This window comes from Adiantum capillus-veneris, chromosome 7, assembly GCF_014529385.1.
Source record: "Adiantum capillus-veneris isolate H3 chromosome 7, ASM1452938v2, whole genome shotgun sequence".
Classification (NCBI taxonomy): domain Eukaryota; kingdom Viridiplantae; phylum Streptophyta; class Polypodiopsida; order Polypodiales; family Pteridaceae; genus Adiantum; species Adiantum capillus-veneris.
The window spans coordinates 138533198-138543820 of record NC_140937.1 but is presented as its reverse complement, the minus strand read 5'-3'; the positions used below and the strand labels follow the sequence as shown (position 1 = coordinate 138543820).

The 10623-nt window shown below is 42.7% G+C and overlaps 1 protein-coding gene across 2 annotated transcripts; it reads right to left on the bottom strand.

Moving 5' to 3' along the window:
* Positions 1 to 4394: 4394 nt before the first annotated feature.
* Positions 4395 to 6020, bottom strand: LOC147454689 (uncharacterized). 2 transcript variants are annotated; one of them, XM_086516554.1, is made up of 4 exons: positions 5650 to 6020; positions 5352 to 5524; positions 4988 to 5228; positions 4395 to 4898 (listed from the first exon to the last, which is right to left on the bottom strand). In XM_086516554.1, exons 1-4 carry the CDS (start codon positions 5783 to 5785, stop codon positions 4783 to 4785), a joined length of 666 nt encoding a protein of 221 aa, XP_086372680.1. In that variant the 5' UTR covers positions 5786 to 6020; the 3' UTR covers positions 4395 to 4782. The 2 variants fall into 2 exon arrangements, with proteins under 2 accessions (XP_086372680.1, XP_086372679.1); XM_086516553.1 differs by having other exon boundaries at positions 4395 to 5228; positions 5650 to 6009.
* Between the last annotated feature and the right edge of the window lie 4603 nt (positions 6021 to 10623).

The following is a 10623-nucleotide window of genomic DNA, read 5'->3' as shown; positions in this document are numbered from 1 at the left end:
CTTAACATCCTTTGTTTCTCTCCAAGGAGGCAGCGAATTTGCAATTAGGCTAGAGACGTTCCCCTCACACGATTGATATGAGACCCTGGTGAGTGGTAGTGGTCCTCTAAATATACTAATAGAGAGCTCGTATCCTTCTTTGGATATAGTGTTTGCATTGAACCACGAATTCTTTAGATGCATTAGCATCCCCTCTCACCATCCTTACCAATCAAGGCATTGGTCATGATAGAAACTCTCCCATGCTTCTCTCATGTAGTTTTGGTATTGCATTTGGGGCATCAGAGTCAACTAAGTCATCATCTGCTATTTGTTGGCACTTAGGATGCATGTACCATCCATGACCCAACATGCCAACATTACACCACATAGTAGTAGAAGAAAATTTTCCGTTGGTATGCACAAGGGATTTGGTGATCAATGTGTCGTTTGCTTCTCAAAGGCAGTATTCATGATGGGTGTGTGACCTGGGGGTGATTGCATGGCTATAGCAGCTTTGTCTCTATATGTGGATAAATTTCAAAATTTACAGGTTGGATTGCACTCAATGTAGCTAGCATGTACACATGCATCTACCAAGACTCGTCGCATGGATGTTGAGGTCTCTTCCAATTGACCATAAGCAGGTTAGTAATATAAGGCGCATGTTGTTTGTTTGTGTACATTTGGGTACCATTGGCACCTTGAGGGCAATGAAAGCCAAAAAGTTCACTCAATCATTTCTCTTTGCAAGAGTTTTGGACATCATGCTAAAAGAAAGAGCGTGCTGCAAAACACACACACACACACACATGCATGTTCTTCTTTGAGAGAGAAGACTATATTCAACCATTCACATGCTTGCCCTTATCCATATTTTATACCATAGCAATCTTTTGGGCCATTCCGTTAAATGTGAAACAGAGCATTGAGGCACTACATGCAGGAGAGTCTCTTTTTGTGTGCAAATTATATCCCTTGACAATTTGAGAGTGCAATCATCATACCCTACATGAGTGCTCAGCTTCTGATCACATCGAACTTGCTTTACCCACATTTTAGCCCATACCATCGCCTACATACCTTTCTCTCCTAGCCACCTCATGGATTCAACTTGTCAATGGCTACCCTTATATCCATAGTCTTCAAGCATGCTACATGTTGTTCTTGGTCCCATAGGTCAATCTGACCTTTAAGGATGATCTCTCTCTCTCTCTCTCTCTCTCTCTCTCTCTCTCTCTCTCTCTCTCTCTCTCTCCTTTGAGATCACTGTGATTGTTTCTATGATATGAAAAGTTATGTCCCCTTCTCCTTGTATAAGTATGTGAGCATGCAAGCCCTTGAGTTCAAGAATCAACGTTCATCGGCTAAAGTTTTTAGGTCTCTTGTGATCTTCTTGTTCTCTCTCTCTCTCTCTCTCTCTCTCTCTCTCTCTCTCTCTCTCTCTCTCTCTCTACTAACTTGCTATGCAACATGACAACTTGTTGCCAACAATGATTGGATTGGATAAGGTTTGTCTAAACTTAATAGTTGAGAGTCAAGATTAGTCGGTTTAACGGGTCTCAAACCACATTAGTAGGAGGAAAAATCTCTCTCTCTCTCTCTCTCTCTCTCTCTCTCTCTCTCTCTCTCTCTCTCTCTCTACTAACTTGCTATGCAACATGACGACTTGTTGCCAACAATGATTAGATTGGATAAGATTTGCCTAAACTTAATAGCTGAGAGTTGAGATTAGTCGGTTTAACGGGTTTCAAACCACGTCAGTAGAAAGAAAAATCTCTCTCTCTCTCTCTCTCTCTCTCTCTCTCTCTCTCTCTCTCTCTCTCTCTCTCTCTCTGTGGTTGCATGTCTAGTTTGTAGTATTAAAATGAAGCATGTGAGAGGCTTAGAGCCTGGTCGCATGGTACCAACGAGCCTGCTTTCTGCCTGATCATGAGTCGGCTCTTCTCTCTCTACCTATCTAATCCTGGTAGTTAAGAGCCTCGAAATGGGCATAGTGTTTCACATGGTTGACTTTTGAGGCCCTCTCGGTTAGCAAGAACGTGCTCAAGATCTGTCTCATCACTCTGTCAAATCAAGCATTTATCCTTGAAGCCACCGATTTTCTTGACTTGCAAACAAAGCTGGAAGGCTATTTAGCCGTTCCAAAGTAAACAGGCTCTAAATGGAAGCAAAATGACATGGAGGCAGTCCTGCAATGGAGGCACATGCATGGAGGCAGCCCTATTATAAGAGACCGAAGTCATCATTTCTATGGGGAGGCAAAAGGTCCACATTAGGTATGCAACACCAAGGAGGATCCAAATGAGCAAAGGATTGCTAACTCCAAGACCAAGGCCAATACCCTCAACTGGCAATGATCATCCTCCAATGCAATCACATCAGTGTTCTGGAAAAATCATTTTTTCAAGCATACAAAATTGCTTCCTTCAATTTTTTCAAGAGGAAATTTAGAAAATTAGGTTTATTTTGCACGTTTTTACACTATTTTTCTCTATTTTGAGGTGGAATTTCTCCTTTTCCCCTTGCCATCAACCGACATTTTTGAAATTGAAACCGGAATGATATTAAGCTGAGACACATTTTTACCAAACACTGAATCGGAGATCCGCCTTGTGCATGAGCAGTTATAGCAACAGGCAATGCCACCTGTCCCCTTGCAGAACCCCTTTTTTCTTGCTATGTGAGGAGTTCGAGATGTGAAAACTTGGGAAAGCTAAAAAGCTTAGATGATCACGTTGGAGCTCTCAACATTGTAGCTCTCAACATCTTGACGTCTTGGAGAGTAGAGGATTGAGATTGTATAAGGGTGTGGGGCTCATGGCAGCTCAGCTCTTGGTAGCCAGCGGTGTTGATAGAGGAGACTACATGAAGTTTGTTGCAGAAACATTTGAGAAGTTGTACATAAAGTAAGTTGTGGGTTGTGTTCATGATCGAGTTTTTTTTTTTTTTTTTGGGAGGGGAAGGGGAATTCTTTGTCAAGCTTCAAGGCCAATCAATGGCACTCTCTCTATCTTTCGAACAAAAATAGACACACTCTCAGTAGGACTGAATGGGATTGACCCTGTGTGTGCGCGCGCGCACGTGTGTGTGATCTGATCTGCAATACACACGACGATGCCATAGATGTGTGTGTGTGATCTGATTTGCAACACACACGATGGTGCCGTAGAAAATGAAACCTGATCTCACTCTCTTAGACGTGCAATGTGCCGCATCTCTCTCTCTCTCTCTCTCTCTCTCTCTCTCTCACACACACACACACACACACACACACACATGCACGCACATTTGAGGTGGACCGACTTATCGACATGTGACACATCTCGTTGCTCTTATTTTCCCAAGCTACAAAGTAGAGCCATGCTTTACAAACACAAAAGTAATCACCCTTCAAAATTGAAGGCATGGAATGAAATTCCATGGCTTTGCTAAAGAGTTTAATAATATAAATATATATATAATACTAAGTATTGTGACTTTTTGCCAGAACTGAGAAGTCAAAACCAAGTCTTTTCATTTTCTACCATTCTGCCATCATAGTCCATGCTTCTTACCTTCACTTTTAGATTTCAAAGCAAATGACTTTTGAGTTACCCTTCACTTTTACAATTTTTTGAAACTAAGGAGAGTGACACATGAATGCCCTCTACTTCCTTGACAATTTTAAGCTCAATTATATATAGTATAGAAGTATAGAAGATATTAAAGCCTTTAAGAGAGACGTCTCATCATCGCTCTCAACTTTCAAGATATGCGAAACAAATAACAAGCTATTATTAGGAGCCATTTCACATAGGGATGGAATTGGCAACTAGTTAGGTTGTTGCAAGATGTGAGAACAGGAAAAATTCCATTTTAAGAGACTTTATAGGAAAGAGTAAGTGACAGGAGTGTAGGACAGATTTGGCTTTTCCCCAAATTGAATTGAGGGATACTTTTTCCCTTTTGGAAGTGTGGTTTCCATCCGTCGAGCTCGGATTCGAAGTTGTTGCATACCCGGGTCCCGATCCCATCTAGCTATGAGAGCAAGAATTGTAGTAGTAGTAGTGAATCGCTGTTTTTTCATGGTTGATCCTGGACCCAAAGGCCAGCTAGAATTCCCTTAAGGAGAACTCTTCAACTTGTTGGCAAAATATTACTGGAGAAACTTCGTGTGAACACACTATAAAACTAGTAACATTTTGCAAACCAAGTGCTCATGTGAATAGGCTCTAAGCAAACCTTCAAACGAGACCATAGAGACTAGGTCATGACCCCGAGCCTACAAATTGAACAAATTACCTCCAAAGATAATTTAGGCATCATCACTGTACAAAACTTTTACAAAAGACCACAATGCTTTGCACAAACTACACACGACAAATTTGATCAGTGATATACAGAAATTTCAAGATGAGAAGCACAATATGGCATGCTTGAATGACTTGATATTAGAGAGCACAGGCGTGATACAAATGCATTAAACAGCAAGCTTATTATTCTGAGGCCATATGCACATCAATTTGATGCGCGCAAGAATAGTTTTGGAATGAACAGCCTCCCTCAGCATTTTGAGATGGTTGGTATGTGTGACAGGTCACCTAAAGGGCAGATAAATTTGCCGCCAATATCGTAACGCCGCATAATTGTACATGGTCTTCCCTCCTGTTTAACACCACATTTTCACTATGGAAGGAGCTCCAGAAGGTGCTAACAGATTCTATGTCACTAACAATGGTTACAGATTAATGTACACCAGCATCTCACTGACTCATATAATCACTACCATTAGCACCCAACAACCAGCAATTTTGCACCTGATCATGCCAAGAGGGTCCAAAACACTTTGCCTTCGTCAGACAGAACTGCGTGCAGGTTCCAAATGAAGAGGCAACGCTGGTTGTCTGAAGGATATAGCAGGCACTCTTCGCACCAGTCTTTCCAAACACCAGCACTCCCCATAGATTAGTGTTTTTGCAACGTTTGCGCTTTTTTCTGTCGTCCACAATGCTATTATTCATACTACCTGAAGACAATCCATCTTGGATGCAGCAACCCTCAACTGCCTCACCATCCAGATGATGGACCAAAATCACTCCATCCGGTGCAGCATTCTTCACAGAATCTTTCACCTCCCTCCATTTATCCTCTACGCTCAGATTCCCACTTTCCTTCACTTTCTGCCTCTGCGATTTTACACCTGAAGTACTATCCTTGGAATCAAACAGCATGTGCAGAAAGGGGGCTTCATTGATGTTCCTTACAATCTGCATTAGTACATGCATAATGCCAAACTTAGATTGCAGAAGTGGTATTCGATGAGCTCGCAGAAACCTGGTTCATGGAAGTAAAGATGGAGACAATGTACCAGAGATCAATAGAAAACTTACGTCACAAACACAGTCTTCCAACCAACGATCAGGAGAGGACATCTGCTGCTCTGCATCGTAAGAATCTGTGCCTATGGGTTGATCATGCCTTGGTAAAGGGATAATGGCTTCAGAACATGTAGCTTTCTGAGGACAGGCGAGCCTTGAGACCAGCCGTTGTTGCGGGTGGACACCTGAGCAAAATGAACAAGGACTAGACCGAATGAAGCCAAGGAGGTAGATACCACAGAAACTCAAGTCATCATGCGATCGATCAGGAGTAACAAGAAGTACACTCAAAACAAGAAATAAACCTGACCTTTGGTATTTCGAAGAGGCAGAAAACTGGAGGAAGAGTAGTCTGAAGTTTTCAAGCTTTCATGAAGACCGTTACTAGAGCAGGAGGCCAGCGATGATCTGCCACGAAGGAGGGCCTCCGATGCCATTTGGCACATGGCGTTAAGATGATGGTGAGAAAGGCAGGCGCCGAGCTTGGCTGAACAGAGAGAGAGAGAGAGAGAGAGAGAGAGAGAGAGAGAGGGAGGCGTCCAAATCTATGTCTTATCCCTTAATGTGGGACGATAGCGCATTCAAGTGCATTCGGCTACTTTATGGTCTGCGGTTTCTATCCATCGCCATAGCCAGATGTTGGAGCCGACCAAGAAGGTAGGACGATCGCGAAATTCAGGAGGCTGTTATACGAAAAGGAGAGGGAATATGATCCATGCTGTCAGGCAAAAACGCCGACGTGGAGGCGTGCGTCCGACATGGCAAATGACTTGAAATGGCTGTGTGGCTTCCATGTGCCACGTGGGGGAAGGCTCGGGCAGATCACGCGCTGGAAGAATGCCCCACCTAGCGGGCGTGTGTATACCGTCTGAACCACGTGTGTGAAATGAGTCACTTTGCTGAGAGAGTCGAGACTCGAGAGGCCTTTCGCCGTCTTGCTGGCAGCGTTGAGCTGACGGCAGCAGTGACTTCGCAGCTGCATTCTCCACTTGCGTGCTAGCTTGGCAAACCTACCTGTAATAAAATTCAAAGGTAAATCGACTAAATTTGAAGGTTTTTACATCAATTTACAATAAATTTATCTAAACTTTGCAGGTTTCCTCGCCTACAAATTAAAAATTTTAAAGGTAAATCTCAAAATTTGTAGGTGGGATTACACTAAACCTAGGTTTTTTCCGAGTAATGATTCACCTCGAAGAGTGGCAAGGGTAGAGAGAGCAGTTTACAACACTGCCAAAATCGATAGAGTTACAACCCCATAAGCAAGGTTTGTTGAGCTCACGAAGCATGGGTTAACCCCCACTCATACGAAACGCATCTCACATTCCATAAATTTCTCTCTAATTTATTTTTTTTACCAGTTCGAGCATTCCTGGCAGATACACAGGTGAACGTTTAGGCATCACTCGGCCGCAATCGAACCCATGACCCAAGTCACAACGCTCAAATGTTAAACCAACCGAGCTAGCTCCCGTCGGCATATTTCTCTCTAAATTTTAAATAAGGAAGAAAACCTTAAAAAATGGACGAACCCCCTCTTCCTCTCTCAAAACCTTCAAATCGAACCCATGACTGACGTCACGGTGCTCGAATGCTCAACCAACCAAGCTACCTAATTTCTCTCTAAATTTTAAATGAGGGAGGGAGAAAACCTAAAAAATTGGACGAATCCCCTCTACCTTTCTCAAAACCTTCGAACGTCCCAAGTCTTGCTAAGAAGGTTTCAGAGCACTTGTCTATGTCTCTTTACTCGGCCTAACAAGTGGTTTTTCCCATTCTCACACCTTTGTAGATCAAGAGAGATACACCTGCTCTCACCAAATTTAATTTTTGGTAAGTTTAAACTACTCAAAAAGTCATTAAAAGCCATCTTTATCACTTTAAATGTATGAGAGAGATCAAAATGAAAAATCTAGGCTGCACAAGTAATCTTCTTTCTCTAGCTTAGAAAAGAAAGTCACAAGCCCCATAAAGTCGGAAAAAGGGCCTAACAGCAGGGACTCATGCAAGGTATCTACTAAAATTAACAGACACCACAGTTTTCTAGGGCACCATCTCTTAAGAGAGGTGTTTTGAAGCTCCTAATGTGGATAAACCAAAAGTTGCTAAAGATACTAATGATGCTTCTAGAAGCCTAGAAATAAAGGCTAAGAGAAAAATATATAAAAACGCATAAGAATAAAAACTTTGGTTTTATTTAGCAAACTATGAGCATCGATGTGCAAGGTGATGACTAAAGCCAAATGCAGAAGGTGAATGGAAATAGCAGTGGACGGGTTTAAGACCTCCTCCAACACATGTAGTAGGCTTGCAAAGCCTTTTGGAGGCCAGAGACGATAAAAAGTTGGACGCACCTACCCTAGCCAATGAGGACGACATTGACAACAGTGGCAAGAGACGGCCTCTTTGCAATCTTTAAAGTATCTCCCACTCGTGCACGGTGTAGCCAAAGGGCATCCACCAAGTGCGTCAAATGGTAGCTTCAAGAGAGCCCCATGGGTTGGCCAGCTATAGTAGGGACTCACCAAGATATGTGTGATGATAGCTATAGAGCAAGGCGATGGTGGCACTGAGGAGGCACGAGGTTGGGAGCAATGCTTTACAGAGGTGGAGGCAAAGTGTGGTAGGTCCAAGACGGAGGTGGCTCTGAGTATGCAAAGTGGATAGGAGCGACACCATAGAGAGGTGGAGGCAGAGTTTGGGAGGACCAAGGCGGCAGCAAAAGTTATCGGCGAGTAGAGGGAGATTCTTGAAGCACATGAGATCCCTTTCTTCTAAGAAGCCAATCAACTCACTCCACATTAAGACCATGGAAACATGTCGCAATGGCCAAGTAGCAAAGTCACAAGTGCAATTGGCGAAGGTTGAGCTTATGGGTAGCAATGCCATCACTCTTGAAAATGCTTTGTGCCTAAGAAGAGCCAAGGCAAAACATGCAGGTGCTACCTAACTCTCTGTCTTTCTCTCCCTTATCACCCCAAAAAAAACGTCTCTCAATACCATGGAAAAACCTCAAGATGGATGATATTGAACAAAAGCCATTCACAAAATGAATACGCACACCTTCTATTCACAAAAGATTCTTAAAATTTGCTAGCATATTAGTACACATTTCCACTTGGTTGGACTACAATATCTCTAGGCACAGAGGTTTTTACAACTACATTTTAGACTTTACGTCATGATTTTTATTGGTTGAATATGTGCATTGATGTAAAACGATATGTCTTATTTTTATTGATATATCAAAATATTAAGTCTACCACATGTAAGCCTTTTGCATCCACTTCCTATTTCAAAGAGACCTTAAGGAGTGGTTTCCTACTTATCGTTCACAAGCATTGAAACCTTGATTAGATTTAGCTTGCTTTAGGCATAGACTTACTTTAGCATAGGTTACATTTTTGGGTGCATAACCAAGCATCATTTCCACATACATTGGAATGAGTTGGACACTTGCAAATAGCTATTTCAGGTTGGTAGTTAGAGTTAGGCCAAGTCAGACAAGAGACTTTAGGTTAGATTAAGTATGACTGATCCAATAATTACTAGCCCAAGTGCTCCAGCCTGGTAGCCGTTCCCACCGTTTACATTCCTTCTCCCCTTTCCTGAATTTGGTATGTACCAAAATCTACCAGTCAATCAGTCTATGTCAGTCCATTGAACCTGCTTCTTTTTGTTTGGTGGCCTCTTCTTCGGAAGCTTGTACAACACTTTGAAGGATTCTTGCAAGCTGAGTCCAGCATTATCTTTTTGGATTAGGTGATACAGAGCTTCCTTCTCCAGCTAGTCCCTTCTGACTATTGCCATTTCAGTTTCATAGGGCATTAATGCATTCGATGTCTTTCTATCTAGGTCATAAAGGGTTCTCTTTCCTCTAGTCAAGCAAGCTCTAGCCAACTTATGACAATACAAGGCAGTGTGAATCCACCCTTGAGGTAAGGATTGATTACACTTAACCCTAGCTTTAAAAATAATTTGGGCCATCTCTCTGCATTAGGGTTCAGAGGATGCTTTCGTGGCCAGCTCCTTTCTAGAATCTTCGATGGTTCAACTGTCAGATGTAGCAAGCGATTAGTGATTCTAATCAATTCTCTGATTTGAACTTCCATTGTCCCATTTTCAGCTAAAAGTCATGTCATAAAATCTAATATCTAACCAACCCAAATGATTTTCTCATATTAAATTGATCATTTAATGGGGGAGAATAAACGGGAACAAGGGTTAGAATATATACATGTGCTTATGGATCTATCTCAACATGGTAAAGGGGTCCAAAAGAGAGATGATATGTCAACTTAGCAAGGCTCGCAAATGGAGCTTAAAGACCTTAGGGTTAGCTTCATTGAAGACCTCCAAAGGTTAGTGTTAAAAGTCCTTTGACCTTAGGTATTGACCTTAGGTAAGCTAGCGTGGTGCTTGAGGTGGGAACCGGCCCAAGCTTGAGGTGCTTGTCGTGCTTGCTGAGTAAGATGCTTGAGGTGCTTGTTGTGCTTGATGACTAAGATGCTTGAGGTGCTTGTTGTGCTTGATGACTAAGATGCTTGAGGTGCTTGTCATGCTTGCTGACTAAGATGCTTGAGGTGCATGTCATGCTTGGCGACTAGAGAGCTTGAGGTGCTTGTGGGAACACTACCCAAGCTTGAGGTGTGTTGTCATGCTTGCTAACTAAGGTGCTTAAGGGTAAGGTGTTCGGAAAGTCAAATCCAATCCCTACTCAAGAGGGGGCGATCCCTAAAGCTAGGGGGATGAGAGAGAGAACACAAACATACACATGCACACACACACATGGAAAGCCCAAGCCTCAAGAGGCAGCAAGGACACATGTCAAGCCCCTACCTATGTTGCCCTCAGTGTGTGCCTAAAGCCTATTGGTTGGCCTCCCAAGGGGTCCAATAATAAATTAGATAGTTTAATTAATTATTTTTTGCATTTATCAAGTCATCTCTCTCAAGGGGGACACTTGTCCCAAGGCTACCCTTGTTGCTTGATATGCATCTTGCATGTGGTTGGCTAGGCCCGAAGGGGTCCAATGAGCTTCAAGCACGAGCTACAAGGGGGGTCAACCAAAGCAAGAAGGGGGGATGCTTGGGAGGTATACTCTCCCACACACACTCTCATTGTGTGAAGTGAAAAGTGCAAGAGCTCCATATCCTTCTCCAAGCTAGTAGGGAAGTGGAGAGCCTACACCAACACTCTTGGCTATGGAACACAACAACCAAGAGCCATGCTTCAATGCTTAAGCTTGCCATCTTCTCCATCTTCATTACTATGCTATTATGTA